The sequence below is a fragment of the Gymnoscopelus microlampas genome (assembly GCF_963454915.1).
Source record: "Gymnoscopelus microlampas genome assembly, chromosome: 12".
NCBI classification, from domain to species: domain Eukaryota; kingdom Metazoa; phylum Chordata; class Actinopteri; order Myctophiformes; family Myctophidae; genus Gymnoscopelus; species Gymnoscopelus microlampas.
Genome location: NC_139949.1, coordinates 54,745,384 through 54,762,779, shown reverse-complemented (window position 1 = coordinate 54,762,779; position 17,396 = coordinate 54,745,384). Strand labels below are relative to the sequence as shown.

Here is a 17,396-nt window from a genome sequence, read left to right as displayed (position 1 = left end):
CCTCAGTACGACAGCTGTCAGTATAAAGGGTGAAAAGTACAGCTGAGCTTACACAACCCTGGGGAGCACCAACATTAGTAGTTAATGCTGCGGAGAGGGTTCTGTTCACTTTCACCCTCTGTACTCTGTTAGTAAGGAAGGAAGCATACCAGTGAATTAAGTATGGATTCAGTTCCAACTGTACCAGTTGGAACTGGGTGTGTTTTAAGGTGTTTTGTGCGGAGAACCAGCGTTTGCTCCTGCCACCATCTTGGAAAGCACACACACACACACACACACACACACACACACACACACACACACACACACACACACACACACATAGTTGTTATCTTTCTTATTGCGGTGCTCTAATAAAAACATCTCTTGTTGCTCCTCCCTCGACCAGCGGCTGAAGCCAACCAATCCAGCGGCCCAGAAAGCTCTGACCACGCCCACCCACTACAAGCTGACCCCACGGCCGGCCACCAGGGTCCGCCCCAAAGCTCTGTCATCAGGCTCCGCCTCCAAGTCACAGCTCTTCGACGGATTGGACGACGACGAGCCGTCAATCACCAACGGAGCCTTCGTACCCAGGTTGATCATTATCATAAAACCTTGAAATATAGAGACTGTCCTGATATACCTTTATGCAAATATACCTTTATGCAAATACCCTTATGCAAATAATATAGAGACTGTCCTGAATACCTTTATGTAAATATAGAGACTGTCCTGAATACCTTTATGCAAATAATATAGAGACTGTCCTGAATACCTTTATGCAAATATACCTTTATGCAAATAAAATATAGAGACTGTCCTGAATACCTTAATGCAAATAAAATATAGAGACTGTCCTGAATACCTTTATGCAAATATAAACCTGTCTGTCTGCCTGCCTGTCTGTCTGTCTGTCTGTCTTTCAGGAAGAGCATAAAGAAGTTGGTTTTAAAGAACGTCAGCAGCAGTTTCTACAGTGAACCAATCAACGTAGAGTCTGACGACCTGGCCACGCCCACTGATTACCCTAGCAACGGACACGCCAGGTACACACACTCGCACACGCACGCACTCACGCACATGCACACGCACACGCTTACATGCACTCACGCACACGCACTCTCACACTCACTCACACACTCACACACTCTCTCACACACACACACTCACTCACTCACTCACTCACTCACTCACTCACACACACACACACACACACACACACACACACACACACACACACACACACACACACACACACACACACACACACACACACACACACACACACACACACACTCTACAAGTCTTCATTTTGTCGACTAAATGATAAACTGTTCCACGGATCTTGTTTAGTCGATACACTTTTTGTATTAGCTCCTGCTCATTTGATTTTGCTATTTTGTCTCATCTGTTTAAGACAGTAGGTAGCTGATATATTACACTTTTACCTTAACGCTAGGTATACTCTTGGTTGCTTGTTTTTGCAGAAAATGCACTTAGGACTTCTGGTGATTAGTAGTGTTCTTGCCTACCTATGTTGAATGCACTTATTGTAAGTCTCTTTGGATAAAAGCGTCTGCTAAATGACTGTAATGTAATGTAATGTAATGTAATGTAATGTAATGTAATGTAATGTCTGCTAAATGACTGTAATGTAATGTACGTCTACCTTTTTTCACTGATGAAAACTATATACAAACTAAAGCTATGATGAACTAATTCTATGACTAAAATACTGACTGTTTGGTCAACAAATAAAACTAGGCTAAAACATTAGTGGACAAATATAGGGACTAGAAGAGATCCAGTAGAACTAAGACTAGTGGAGAAGAGATCCAGTAGAACTAAGACTAGTGGAGAAGAGATCCAGTAGAACTAAGACTAGTGGAGAAGAGATCCAGTAGAACTAAGACTAGTGGAGAAGAGATCCAGTAGAACTAAGACTAGTGGAGAAGAGATCCAGTAGAACTAAGACTAGTGGAGAAGAGATCCAGTAGAACTAAGACTAGTGCAGAAGAGATCCAGTAGAACTAAGACTAGTGGAGAAGAGATCCAGTAGAACTAAGACTAGTGCAGAAGAGATCCAGTAGAACTAAGACTAGTGCAGAAGAGATCCAGTAGAACTAAGACTAGTGGAGAAGAGATCCAGTAGAACTAAGACTAGTGGAGAAGAGATCCAGTAGAACTAAGACTAGTGGAGAAGAGATCCAGTAGAACTAAGACTAGTGGAGAAGAGATCCAGTAGAACTAAGACTAGAGGAGAAGAGATCCAGTAGAACTAAGACTAGTGGAGAAGAGATCCAGTAGAACTAAGACTAGTGGAGAAGAGATCCAGTAGAACTAAGACTAGTGGAGAAGAGATCCAGTAGAACTAAGACTAGTGCAGAAGAGATCCAGTATAACTAAGACTAGTGGAGAAGAGATCCAGTAGAACTAAGGCTAGTGCAGAAGAGATCCAGTAGAACTAAGACTAGTGCAGAAGAGATCCAGTAGAACTAAGACTAGTGGAGAAGAGATCCAGTAGAACTAAGACTAGTGGAGAAGAGACCCAGTAGAACTAAGACTAGTGGAGAAGAGATCCAGTAGAACTAAGACTAGTGGAGAAGAGATCCAGTAGAACTAAGACTAGTGGAGAAGAGATCCAGTAGGACTAAGACTAGTGGAGAAGAGATCCAGTAGGACTAAGACTAGTGCAGAAGAGATCCAGTAGAACTAAGACTAGTGGAGAAGAGATCCAGTAGAACTAAGACTAGTGGAGAAGAGATCCAGTAGAACTAAGACTAGTGGAGAAGAGATCCAGTAGGACTAAGACTAGTGGAGAAGAGATCCAGTAGAACTAAGACTAGTGGAGAAGAGATCCAGTAGAACTAAGACTAGTGGAGAAGAGATCCAGTAGAACTAAGACTAGTGCAGAAGAGATCCAGTAGAACTAAGACTAGTGGAGAAGAGATCCAGTAGAACTAAGACTAGTGGAGAAGAGATCCAGTAGAACTAAGACTAGTGGAGAAGAGATCCAGTAGAACTAAGACTAGTGGAGAAGAGATCCAGTAGAACTAAGACTAGTGGAGAAGAGATCCAGTAGAACTAAGACTAGTGGAGAAGAGATCCAGTAGAACTAAGACTAGTGGAGAAGAGATCCAGTAGGACTAAGACTAGTGGAGAAGAGATCCAGTAGAACTAAGACTAGTGGAGAAGAGATCCAGTAGAACTAAGACTAGTGCAGAAGAGATCCAGTAGAACTAAGACTAGTGGAGAAGAGATCCAGTAGAACTAAGACTAGTGCAGAAGAGATCCAGTAGAACTAAGACTAGTGGAGAAGAGATCCAGTAGGACTAAGACTAGTGCAGAAGAGATCCAGTAGAACTAAGACTAGTGGAGAAGAGATCCAGTAGAACTAAGACTAGTGCAGAAGAGATCCAGTAGAACTAAGACTAGTGGAGATGAGATCCAGTAGAACTAAGACTAGTGGAGAAGAGATCCAGTAGAACTAAGACTAGTGCAGAAGAGATCCAGTAGAACTAAGACTAGTGGAGATGAGATCCAGTAGAACTAAGACTAGTGGAGAAGAGATCCAGTAGAACTAAGACTAGTGCAGAAGAGATCCAGTAGAACTAAGACTAGTGGAGATGAGATCCAGTAGAACTAAGACTAGTGGAGATGAGATCCAGTAGAACTAAGACTAGTGGAGAAGAGATCCAGTAGAACTAAGACTAGTGGAGAAGAGATCCAGTAGAACTAAGACTAGTGGAGATGAGATCCAGTAGAACTAAGACTAGTGGAGATGAGATCCAGTAGAACTAAGACTAGTGGAGAAGAGATCCAGTAGGACTTACAGTTAAAGATGAATCATACATAGGTGCGTCACAGTGTCATGCACCAAATAATATCTGATTCATAAGCTTGTAGATCTGCTATTTTTCGGCTTCAGGCTTCCGGTTAAAAATGGCAAAATAATAAATATATATATAAATGTCATTTTCAAAATGTCTGTAAAGGTTGATGTCCTCACAACTATAGTAATATAAACCTGTGTGTGTGTTTAGCCCCCAGGAGGAGGAAGAGGAGGTGTCAGGAGGAGTAGAGGAAGACCCTGAGGTCACCCAGTTCTACGTCAACCCCATCGCCAAGCCCGTTCCCCACGGCCGGGCCCATGACATGCAAGACACCATCACTGACTTCAACATGCATAAGGTACATGACTTCAACATGCATAAGGTACATGACTTCAACATGCATAAGGTACATGACTTCAACATGCATAAGGTACATGACTTCAACATGCATAAGGTACATGACCAGAGATGCTCATAGGCCTGGGTCTCTGACGCACCGTATTGAAAAAGGACGCATTCATGGCACCGTCGTTGCGTCCAAGGGAGGCACTAAAATTGTCACCAACAACAGGAGAGAAAAGAAAAAAATCGCGGTAAAAAATGTTTTTACGAATATTTTACAAATCCATGGGAGACCACCATTTTGCATGGCCACATCCTACTTTATCCTACTTTATAAACGATAAAATCCACGTAGAAATAGTCTTAGAAAGACGATACAAATGATAATAATGACCGAATTCTTTGGGTAACGATTTTGCGTGTAACACACACACACACACAAGGGCCGTCTGTTGCGCGTACGTTTTAGCAGCAGCAGCAGCACAGCCCCTCCCCTCCCCACTGTTACTCAGAGAGAGAGCGTGAGACAACATGAGGAGCTGGTTGAGACCTGGTCTCAAACGTGTTAAAACGACTTGGATAGACCACTGTCTGGAATAATAACTGATTATCATACATACAGGTCTACTAGCCTACTAACCTTTGTTGCTATTGTCATCTTAAATTGACCAGCCAAAGTAAAATCGACGATTTTAGAGTGTTCTCCAACTTGCTTGGAGATCAGAGTGATGTGGTGGCTGCGTTTAACGCATGTTGCCAATCAGCTGTGTAACATTAGCAGGTCAACGATGGCTCGTTGAGCCGACCCGGATTTGACCACACAGGCAATCAAAAGCACTAATTAATGGCAGCTGTAAGTAACCGGTTGTCTATCGTCTGTGTCTTGTGTATGTTTAATAGCCACCTGAATGTTTTCTGTAGCCTAGAGATATCATCCTACTATAATCCTACTATAATTCTAGTAACCTCTGTAGTGGTGGTGAAGACACCCGGTTCTCCTCACTGGCTGGACCAATTGCTCTGATTTTGCACACAGCCATTGACCATTACCATCTGAACACAACTGTGAAGCCCGTTTTTCAATTTCATCAAATCTCAGCTTCTTATTAGCGTTTTTCTGTCAAACACTGTCGCCATGGTTACGGGGCTGCCCAGCTATGGGACGAACTGCCTCCCGGGTTGCCAGATCATGTGCGCATATCCCCCCACGGCTGCGCTGCGCCGACCGGGTATGGTCTAGTATCAAGTAATTCCCTGAAGAGGGTAGACCCTCTCCCTCATGCTAAACTTAAAGTGACTTATAAGGTTCCACTTCTCCTCAAAAAGACAACTTTATTTTCCTTTCTCAATGACAAGCTTAATATTATTATAGCATTTTGGCTATGTGCAACAACTGCAAGCCAATGTTCATAGGCATTGTCAGTATTTGTCTTCATTATTTCTTGAATTCCTATTTCTTTAGTTGCCAATATTTCCACTGTAAGCCAGTGTTTTCAGTCTATTATTGCTACACAAAAAATACATTTTACATTCATAAATAATACAAAATAAAATAATAATAATGATTAAAAGGTTCTATGATTAAATGTATTCTATTGGTCAAAGGTATGTTAAATCCACCTGTTGCCCACTACTAGTATTTCTTACCATAAGGTGTGCTAATACTACAGATTCATATAGATTTGAAAAAAAATATTTATGATTTTTTAATATATGTATATATATTTGTATTATCGGTATCGGTCTTGAGAAGCAGGAACGGGTCCGCACTGAACATGCATAAGGTAACATAACATGTTTAATGTTGTTGTCTGTACAGAGGAGCAGTGAGGAGGTGATAACATGTTTAATGTTGTTGTCTGTACAGAGGAGCAGTGAGGAGGTGGCAGGAGGAGCAGAGGAGTCCGAACACGAGGAGAGAGAGGAGACACAGGAGAACCAAGCTGCTCCTCATCCTGCAGGTTAGATTACAGTTATGATTATTAAAATGGTAACATACGTACTGTGTACTGTCACAGTTATTACATCATCTAATCATCACAGTTATTTGAGATAATCAATGTGTTATCTTGAGCCCTACTTATAGTGTGTGTGTGTGTGTGTGTGTGTGTGTGTGTGTGTGTGTGTGTGTGTGTGTGTGTGTGTGTGTGTGTGTGTGTGTGTGTGTGTGTGTGTGTGTGTGTGTGTGTGTGTGTGTGTGTGTGTGTGTGTGTGCAGGCGTCATATTAAGTCGTGTTGGCTACTACACCATTCCCTCTGTGGAGGAGTTAGCAGAGCTGCTGGACGAGAACGGACAGTGTCTGGTCGACAACTTTACCATTGGACGCAAAGGTAAAACACCTCCTCTATACCAGTGGTTCTCAAACTTTTTCATGTCAAGGACCCCCAAATTGACACTTATTAGCCCGCGGACCCCCATTTGAAAAGATATGCCAGGGACCCCCATGAGAGAAGATTTTTACGGCTCTAGCAGTGATTCTCAACCATTTTAATTTCAAGGACCCCCAGTTTGACATGCGTTAGGGCTACAGACCCCCATTTAATGGCATTTATACCTCTGGGACCCCAATTTATTTGTAAAATCTATTATATGTCAATTTAACTCTGAGAGTGTACAAATGGAACCAAATGGACCCGTTAGGGTCCATTTGGTTCCATTTGTACACTCTCAGAGTTACATACCCATAAGGGTCCATTTGGTGCCTAATCTATCATTTAGCTGGGGACCCCCTGGAACTCCTTCCACTTTGAGAACCATGGCTCTCTACCACCTCCTCTATATCACCTCTATGATGTATAGATTTAGATATAGATATATGTGTTGTGATTTAGTGGTGATAGGTCAGTTTTGACGCAGTCTTCTGATTAGGGATGTTAAACGACTCATATTTTGCAATTCGACGTGTCAAGGGCAATAATAGAATGTGTCCATCCATGTGTCTGCACGGGAGCGTTTGGTAACCTCAGTGAGATGCTCGCCCTGAATCACCGTCGCCTTGGATCAAATCCGGCGGCTGCTGCCAGGTTCTCCTACATGTAACCTCAGTAAAGAAAGGTTCTCCTACATGTAACCTCAGTAAAGAAAGGTTCTCTACATGTAACCTCAGTAAAGAAAGGTTCTCCTACATGTAACCTCAGTAAAGAAAGGTTCTCCTACATGTGACCTCAGTAAAGAAAGGTTCTCCTACATGTAACCTCAGTAAAGAAAGGTTCTCCTACATGTGACCTCAGTAAAGAAAGGTTCTCCTACATGTAACCTCAGTAAAGAAAGGTTCTCTACATGTAACCTCAGTAAAGAAAGGTTCTCTACATGTAACCTCAGTAAAGAAAGGTTCTCCTACATGTGACCTCAGTAAAGAAAGGTTCTCCTACATGTGACCTCAGTAAAGAAAGGTTCTCCTACATGTAACCTCAGTAAAGAAAGGTTCTCCTACATGTAACCTCAGTAAAGAAAGGTTCTCTACATGTAACCTCAGTAAAGAAAGGTTCTCTACATGTAACCTCAGTAAAGAAAGGTTCTCTACATGTAACCTCAGTAAAGAAAGGTTCTCTACATGTAACCTCAGTAAAGAAAGGTTCTCTACATGTAACCTCAGTAAAGAAAGGTTCTCTACATGTAACCTCAGTAAAGAAAGGTTCTCTACATGTAACCTCAGTAAAGAAAGGTTCTCTACATGTAACCTCAGTAAAGAAAGGTTCTCCTACATGTAACCTCAGTAAAGAAAGGTTCTCTACATGTAACCTCAGTAAAGAAAGGTTCTCCTACATGTGACCTCAGTAAAGAAAGGTTCTCTACATGTAACCTCAGTAAAGAAAGGTTCTCTACATGTAACCTCAGTAAAGAAAGGTTCTCTACATGTAACCTCAGTAAAGAAAGGTTCTCTACATGTAACCTCAGTAAAGAAAGGTTCTCCTACATGTGACCTCAGTAAAGAAAGGTTCTCCTACATGTGACCTCAGTAAAGAAAGGTTCTCCTACATGTAACCTCAGTAAAGAAAGGTTCTCCTACATGTAACCTCAGTAAAGAAAGGTACTCCTACATGTAACCTCAGTAAAGAAAGGTTCTCTACATGTAACCTCAGTAAAGAAAGGTTCTCTACATGTAACCTCAGTAAAGAAAGGTTATCCTACATGTGACCTCAGTAAAGAAAGGTTCTCCTACATGTAACCTCAGTAAAGAAATGTTCTCCTACATGTAACCTCAGTAAAGAAAGGTTCTCTACATGTAACCTCAGTAAAGAAAGGTTCTCCTACATGTAACCTCAGTAAAGAAAGGTTCTCCTACATGTAACCTCAGTAAAGAAATGTTCTCCTACATGTAACCTCAGTAAAGAAAGGTTCTCTACATGTAACCTCAGTAAAGAAAGGTTCTCCTACATGTAACCTCAGTAAAGAAAGGTTCTCCTACATGTAACCTCAGTAAAGAAAGGTTCTCTACATGTAACCTCAGTAAAGAAAGGTTCTCTACATGTAACCTCAGTAAAGAAAGGTTCTCTACATGTAACCTCAGTAAAGAAAGGTTCTCTACATGTAACCTCAGTAAAGAAAGGTTCTCCTACATGTAACCTCAGTAAAGAAAGGTTCTCTACATGTAACCTCAGTAAAGTGTGTTTTGGGGCGATGGTTCCTGTTACCTCAGCCTATGTTGGTTCTGTCTCTCGTGGCGCTGTCATTGTTTGGCGACAGAGCACGGTGTCTTCTCACAGAAGCCTTTCCCCTCCACAACGCTGATAGTAGGTTAATATCTCAGGCTATCATCTTAGCTGTCAATTCAGTGATCTTTTCTGCTACCGATCTACTTTTTTTTCCACATCCCTACTTCTGATTGGCTGTTGCAGGGTGATTTAGTGGTGATAGGTCAGTTCTAATGCAGTCTTCTGATTGGCTGTTGCAGGGTACGGGTCGGTGTACTTCCCAGGAACGCTGAACGTGGTCGGTCTGAACCTGGACGACATCGTTCACTTCCGGCGGAAAGAAGTCATCGTCTATCCCGACGACACCCACAAACCACCACAGGGGGAGGGGCTCAACAGGTGAGACCACACCCACAAACCACCACAGGGGGAGGGGCTCAACCGGTGAGACCACACCCACACATGATGACATGGAGGAAAGGGCTAAAAGTCAGAGGTTCAGTGTCTTGCTCAAGGACACTTTGTTTCACACTGTTTCACTAATGGACCCTTCGCTAAGCCCCGCCCACTCCACTCTGTGACTGGTGGTGCGAAGTTTACACTCCCTGGCCTGGCAGCGCCTGGCAAGCTCTGGTATGCTCTGGTATTGACTTGCATGTTAAATGATGGCTTTTCTCCTTAAAAAATAATCGATCATTTCAGGAGCAAGAGCTTCAAAATGTCTTCTAAATCTAGTCAACAAGGCCTGTAGTAGGCTGTGCACTGGACAAATGTGCATGACATTATTTCAATAAACTAAAAACATGGGAAATGTTAGAGGGAGTAATAGCCCCATGGATACACAACGGTCGACTGTCACGACCGTCATGGATGCACTTCAACCTGGTGTTTGCACTTTCTCCATTTACGGTCCGTACATCTACAGAAACGTTCATATTTCAAATTAAGTGCTTATCCAATGGCCACGGATGTTACATTTATGTACAGGCTCTCAGAAGTACCTGTGTCATCCGTATCGTTCAGTAAAAAGCATTTCAATCAGATCGGTGGCCATTTTCTCCATATGCTTTCAACTAAGCGACCCTACCTAATTTTAACATCCGTGGCCATGGGGTAAGCACTTTATATTTGAAATCTGAACGTTTATATAGATGTACGGACCGTAAATGGAGAAAGTGCAAACACCAGGTTGAAGTTGATCCATGACTGTAACAGGAATTTTCATGTACCGTAAGGTGGTTAGTAGTAGTAGTTAATAAATAGACGAACAAATGAATTAATATACGAATCCGAAACAGGCAGCGCTGTGATTCTGAATTTTGTTACGATTACGGTGATTAGTATTATTGACACCACCTGGGCGAGTGAGTCGTGTAACTTTCCCGACGTTAAGCTGTGTATGTGTTCAACAACACAGCCATGACGCCTTGCAGTTTAAGCGCAGATTTCAGCTTGGGAAATAGATACCCTCCAACAGGTTTGGGTACGTGGTTCATAGTCACCATTGCGTTATCGTGGTATTCCTATTCTTGCTATTATGTTGCAAATGATTGTGTGTGTGTGTGTGTGTGTGTGTGTGTGTGTGTGTGTGCGGGCGAAATAACATTGACAGCTTATGGCAGGTGACGAAAGCTTGCCAGACCTATGCCAGGCTAACAACGGTTGCTAAGCTGGCATTGGACAATCGCTTTTAGGGTGTGGTTTAGAGAAGGGTCCATTGGGCTTAGCAACACGTTTCATGTGACATGTCTCTCTCTCTCTCTGTGTAGACGTGCTGAGGTCACTCTAGACGGGGTGTGGCCTGTAGATAGACCATGTGACATGTCTCTCTCTCTCTCTGTAGACGTGCTGAGGTCACTGTAGACGGGGTGTGGCCTGTAGATAGACCATGTGACATGTCTCTCTCTCTGTAGACGTGCTGAGGTCACTCTAGACGGGGTGTGGCCTGTAGATAGACCATGTGACATGTCTCTCTCTCTCTCTCTCTCTGTGTAGACGTGCTGAGGTCACTGTAGACGGGGTGTGGCCTGTAGATAGACCATGTGACATGTCTCTCTCTCTGTAGACGTGCTGAGGTCACTCTAGACGGGGTGTGGCCTGTAGATAGACCATGTGACATGTCTCTCTCTCTCTCTCTCTCTGTGTAGACGTGCTGAGGTCACTCTAGACGGGGTGTGGCCTGTGGACAAGACGTCCTGCAGTGACATCAGGTCTCCAGAGCGTCTGTCCAACATGGACTACCAGGCCAGGCTGGAGACGGCCTGCAGGAAGCAGGGAGCTCGCTTCCTGGAGTACCGACCGGAGACAGGCTCCTGGGTGTTTGAGGTGAGACACGCACTACACAACCTGTCTGTCTGTGACGCTCCCATTAAAACACTCCACTCCAGTTTTTAATTTGACCCAAAGACCAAGGAGATAGGATTTTTCGAAGATTTAGACTCCCATCCACTTCCTTGTTAACTTAAAACTTTAAAATTCTGTATCTCGGCTCCTGAGTACTTTTTTTTTTTCATTGTAAAAGTCTGGCAGTCTACTGTAGAAAAAAAAATGCTGGCAGCCAATGTGTTAAGTTATATCACCAGACGATCAAACAATACCATTTGAAACGCAAATGATTTTGGCTGAATTAACAACACTGGCTTTTGTGACGCGAGCGGCGAGCCTCTCTCTCTCACAGTGAGCGGCGAGCCTCTCTCTCTCACAGTGAGCGGCGAGCCTCTCTCTCTCACAGTGAGCGGCGAGCCTCTCTCTCTCACAGTGAGCGGCGAGCCTCTCTCTCTCACAGTGAGCGGCGAGCCTCTCTCTCTCACAGTGAGCGGCGAGCCTCTCTCTCTCACAGTGGTGTAAATGAGCCTCTCTCTCTCACAGTGGTGTAAATGAATGTCCTTCTTATCTTCATCATCCTACAGCGTCACACAAAAGCATGAAAAGTAGATCTACAAGCTCTATGAGGTTTCCACCCGACAGAGACAATATGATGTACTGTATAGTCCCTGTCACCTCCAACCCTAACCTTGGGGAGGGTGTAGACTACTAGAGACCACTTTCTTCTGTCGTTTTTGTCCGACCGTCTCTTCCTCCCCTCTCTCATCCTCCCCTCTCCTCCCCTCTCTCATCCTCCCCTCTCCTCCCCTCTCTCATTCTCCCCTCTCTTCCCCTCTCCTCTAGGCCAGTGGTTTTCAACCCTTTTCATATCAAGGTCCATTATTTATTCCACATTTAAGCCACAGATCCACCATTTGATGAGATTTAGACTCTCAGACCCAAAACTAGAATATGTTGTTATCGTTGGATAAGACTAAACAATGTGACTACTGTTTCCACCACTGCTCTCTGGAACCTGGTGATTAATCATTAACCCACAGGATGTATTAAAAAAGACAATGCCTACATAAAAGGGACACTTAGATGGAGTCTTTTGCAACATAATAGAGCTGTCCATGGAGGCTCTTCTTTACACTGATGGGATCAAAGACAAAGTGATTCAGACACGCAGCAAAATATTCTTCTTTTTTCTGAGCGGTGTGCGGACGAGAGGGTGTGTGTGTGTGTGTGTGTGTGTGTGTGTGTGTGTGTGTGTGTGTGTGTGTGTGTGTGTGTGTGTGTGTGTGTGTGTGTGTGTGTGTGTGTGTGTGTGTGTGTGTGTGGGGGCAACATTAGATAATAATAATACACTATATTTATACAGCACCTTTCATGACATAAATGCAGCTCAAAGTGCTTTACAGAGCAACTAAACATTTAAAATATAACATTTTAGATATGTGCCTTATGGGATCATACAGCTGTCTGTCTCTCTGCCTGTCTGTCTGTCTCTCTACACATGGTCATACAGCTGTCTGTCTCTGCCTGTCTGTCTCTCTCTCTACACATGGTCATACAGCTGTCTGTCTCTCTGCCTGTCTGTCTGTCTCTCTCTCTACACATGGTCATACAGCTGTCTGTCTCTCTGCCTGTCTGTCTGTCTCTCTCTCTACACATGGTCATACAGCTGTCTGTCTCTCTGCCTGTCTGTCTGTCTCTCTCTCTACACATGGTCATACAGCTGTCTGTCTCTCTGCCTGTCTGTCTGTCTCTCTCTCTACACATGGTCATACAGCTGTCTGTCTCTCTGCCTGTCTGTCTCTCTACACATGTTCATGCCAGCTATCTCTCTCTCTCTCTGCCTGTCTGTCTCTACACATGTTCATGCCAGCTGTCTGTCTCTCTGCCTGTCTGTCTCTCTACACATGTTCATGCCAGCTGTCTCTCTCTCTCTCTGCCTGTCTGTCTCTACACATGTTCATGCCAGCTGTCTCTCTCTCTCTCTCTGCCTGTCTGTCTCTCTACACATGTTCATGCCAGCTGTCTCTCTCTCTCTCTGCCTGTCTGTCTCTACACATGTTCATGCCAGCTGTCTCTCTCTCTCTCTCTCTGCCTGTCTGTCTCTACACATGTTCATGCCAGCTGTCTGTCTCTCTGCCTGTCTGTCTCTCTACACATGTTCATGCCAGCTGTCTGTCTCTCTGCCTGTCTGTCTCTCTACACATGTTCATGCCAGCTGTCTGTCTCTCTACACATGTTCATATTAGCTGTCTGTCTCTCTACACATGTTCATATTAGCTGTCTGTCTCTCTACACATGTTCATATTAGCTGTCTGTCTCTCTACACATGTTCATGCCAGCTGTCTGTCTCTCTACACATGGTCATACAGCTGTCTCTCTCTCTCTCTGCCTGTCTGTCTCTACACATGTTCATGCCAGCTGTCTGTCTCTCTCTCTCTCTCTGCCTGTCTGTCTCTCTACACATGTTCATGCCAGCTGTCTCTCTCTCTCTCTGCCTGTCTGTCTCTCTACACATGTTCATGCCAGCTGTCTCTCTCTCTCTCTGCCTGTCTGTCTCTCTACACATGTTCATGCCAGCTGTCTGTCTCTCTGCCTGTCTGTCTCTCTACACATGTTCATGCCAGCTGTCTGTCTCTCTGCCTGTCTGTCTCTCTACACATGTTCATGCCAGCTGTCTGTCTCTCTACACATGTTCATGCCAGCTGTCTCTCTCTCTCTCTCTGCCTGTCTGTCTCTACACATGTTCATGCCAGCTGTCTGTCTCTCTGCCTGTCTGTCTCTCTACACATGTTCATGCCAGCTGTCTGTCTCTCTGCCTGTCTGTCTCTCTACACATGTTCATGCCAGCTGTCTGTCTCTCTACACATGTTCATATTAGCTGTCTGTCTCTCTACACATGTTCATATTAGCTGTCTGTCTCTCTACACATGTTCATGCCAGCTGTCTGTCTCTCTACACATGGTCATACAGCTGTCTGTCTCTCTGCCTGTCTGTCTCTCCAGGTCAGTCATTTCTCTAAGTATGGACTTCAGGAGTCAGACGAGGAACAGGAAGTCCCGCCCAAAGCAGACCCCAAGAAACTGAAGACGATGACATCACTTCCTCCCTCCAAACTGCAGTTCCAGCAACACCAGCAGGTGGTGCCACAGGTACCTGTCTCACCTACTGTCTGTCTCCCCATTCCATGAATTTCACCCCCAAAGCCTCACCTACCCTGCAGGGGCATCAATTGGGTGAGCCAAGGTATGGCAGGTGATACCTGGGCTCAAGAAAAAAACAGATCATGAATAGTAGGCTAATGGAGGTGTAAGACCATTGTGTTTGTATTGTGTTATAGATATAATGGATAGTTTTCTATGCATTTAGGGGGTTTTGGGGGGTTGTGTCCGCCTGCCCAGGATAGGTGTCCCTTATTTTAATCTCTGGTAGTTGGAAACCCTGACCTTTCTATACCTTAGCTTTTGCTGAACTGACGCCGTGTGTGTGTGTGTGTGTGTGTGTGTGTGTGTGTGTGTGTGTGTGTGTGTGTGTGTGTGTGTGTGTGTGTGTGTGTGTGTGTGTGTGTGTGTGTGTGTGTGTGTGTGTGTGTGTGTGTGTGTGTGTGTGTGTGTTCAGGAAGTGTCCAGCGGTGTAGGGGCGGAGCTGGACAGCGACATGGCCGACATCACCGTGGCAACGCTGCCAGAGAGCATGCTGGGAAGTTCAGCGCTCGGCGGGGAGGAGGAGTCAGAGGAGGAGGAGTCAGAGGGCGGGAAAGCAGCCGCTCTCCACAGAGTGGCCGGTTCCATTCCATCAGAAACCCACGAGCAACTGTCTGCCTCCAGCCAGCTGGCCTTCACCTTAGGACACAACCCTCACACTCTGCAGGTATGGGATCTAAACCCTCTGCAGGTATGGGATCTAAACCCTCTGCAGGTATGGGATCTAAACACACTGCAGGTATGGGATCTAAACCCTCACACTCTGCAGGTATGGGATCTAAACCCTCACACTCTGCAGGTATGGGATCTAAACCCTCTGCAGGTATGGGATCTAAACCCTCTGCAGGTATGGGATCTAAACCCTCTGCAGTTATGGGATCTAAACCCTCTGCAGGTATGGGATCTAAACCCTCTGCAGGTATGGGATCTAAACCCTCTGCAGGTATGGGATCTAAACCTCTGCAGGTATGGGATCTAAACCCTCTGCAGTTATGGGATCTAAACCCTCTGCAGGTATGGGATCTAAACCCTCTGCATAGGGCTGGGCGATATGTCGATATGTATCGTCTGGACGGTAGAAAATGTCTATCGTTTAATAGGAAGCTCTATCGTTTATATCGCAATATATAGTATTAATATATATAATATTAATATTAATCCCAGAGCACCCGCGGGACGAGAGGGCAGCGAGCCCCTCCCCTCTCTCTCGCTCTGTCCCTCTCATAGAGTTAGGTCCCTTTCCGTCGGCTACGAGTATTTAAAGTGTGAGAGGACTTTGCCTTGTGAGACAAAAAAGTGTTACATTTTAGTTGAATGTTAATCTACATAAGCTAAATACTGGATATCAGTAAATATGCTTCTGGAGCCTTAAGTGAAAGACCTACTTATTTCACTGCTGTGAATTGTTTACACAAAAAGGTAATTATTTGTTTAATTTTATTTTTATTTATTGAACTTCAATTCAGAAAAAGCTTCTCTTCTTGAGCCATAAGTTAATGACTTATTAAGTTCAATGTTGGGTTGTTTACAATAATAAGCTATTTATATTCCAGCTAAATGTTTAAATATATACATGGGGGAAAAAAGTACTTGAAAGATACATGTTGGAAGCAATGAAGCAATTCATATCTTTTAGTCATCCTCTTCAGAATTAGTCATCCTTATTTATTAGAATTTAGTAAATAAAACAGTAAACAGTAAATAAATGGTATGCCATTTGGTAAGGTTCCATTACTTCCAATTAATTTTTATTAGTACACAGTGAATACTAAACTGAAGCTTGACTTAAAAAAAACATTTAAGATTTATTTTTATTTTTAAGAAATTTTAAAAATCGCTATCAAATCGCAATCGCAATATCAGTCAGAAAAATCGCAATTAGATTTTTCCCCAAAATCGTTCAGCCCTACAGTTTACGAAGTAGGCTACTGCTACATGTTTAATACATTTAATGGCAGATGTTATCATGACCAGACCAACACATATGTTTGCATGAATAGGCTACATGCTTGGAAAACAGGTTCTAAATAAAACAAATATTTAGTACCTACTACCTTTATTTGTTGAGTATATCATTTCAAACTGCATTTCCACATTGCAATTTTATGAAAAAGAAAATAATCTATGAACTAACTTTCAGATCATGAAGGCGTGTCTGCTGGCTGAGGATGAGGAAGATGACATGGAGACTGGAGTGATGATGAAGAGTCTGGTGGAGTCTTCCTCCTCTCCTCGCCTCATCCTGCCTGGAACCGCCAGGAGCAGGACGACAGGTACCTGTCTGTCTGTCTGTCTGACTGTCTGTCTGTCTGTCTGTCTGTCTGTCTGTCTGTCTCTGTGTTTGTCTCTGTCTGTCTGTCTCTGTGTTTGTCTCTGTCTGACTGTCTGTCTGTCTCTGTGTTTGTCTCTGTCTGTCTCTGTGTTTGTCTCTGTGTTTGTCTCTGTCTGTCTGTCTGTCTGTCTGTCTGTCTCATTCATTCATTCATTCATTCATTCATTCATTCAACCTTTATTTCATATTCTCAGAGATCATTGAGGGAGACCCTCATTTACAATGATGACAGATTACACACACATAAATAACACAAGAACAACAAAGAAAAACAATAGTTGACACAAACAGTTAAAACAGTTGCATACAGGTAATACACGGTTATTATGTAGATTCTGGAGCTGGAGCGGGTTATAATATGATTAGGTTTCAGACGTAGCATGGATGAGATATATGGAGGTAATTTTCCAACCAGTGCTTTGTAAATAAAAAGATGCCAATGACTATTGCGTCTCTCAGTCAGAGAAGACCAGCCCACCTTATCATATAAGGCACAGTGATGGGTGTTGTAGCTATCACCTGTAATAAATCTCAGAGCAGATTGGTAAACTCCATTCCAGAGGCTTGAGTGTGGAGGCGGCTGCATGACGGTAGATTATATCTCCGTAGTCCAGTACCGATAGAAATGTGGCTTCATTAATCCTTTTCCTACAGAGCATGGGGAATCTCTGTCCAACCCGATCGCCAGAGGAAACGTTCTCATTGAATGTTTTTCAAACTCCGTGCATAGACAACTGGAAAACCCGA

The 17,396-nt window shown here is 43.7% G+C and overlaps 1 protein-coding gene across 2 annotated transcripts in view; it reads left to right on the top strand.

Annotated features, from left to right (window-relative positions):
- nup98 (nucleoporin 98 and 96 precursor) overlaps positions 1 to 17,396 on the top strand; it is a 77,105-nt gene that overhangs the window by 31,778 nt on the left and 27,931 nt on the right. For both annotated transcript variants that reach the window (XM_084074725.1, XM_084074724.1), the window contains exons 14-23: positions 389 to 576; positions 909 to 1,028; positions 4,026 to 4,173; positions 6,025 to 6,118; positions 6,375 to 6,488; positions 9,053 to 9,191; positions 10,940 to 11,117; positions 14,120 to 14,266; positions 14,733 to 14,984; positions 16,458 to 16,590. In XM_084074725.1, coding sequence (XP_083930851.1) covers positions 389 to 576; positions 909 to 1,028; positions 4,026 to 4,173; positions 6,025 to 6,118; positions 6,375 to 6,488; positions 9,053 to 9,191; positions 10,940 to 11,117; positions 14,120 to 14,266; positions 14,733 to 14,984; positions 16,458 to 16,590 — 1,513 coding nt within the window. The remainder of the gene's footprint in view (positions 1 to 388; positions 577 to 908; positions 1,029 to 4,025; positions 4,174 to 6,024; positions 6,119 to 6,374; positions 6,489 to 9,052; positions 9,192 to 10,939; positions 11,118 to 14,119; positions 14,267 to 14,732; positions 14,985 to 16,457; positions 16,591 to 17,396) is intronic.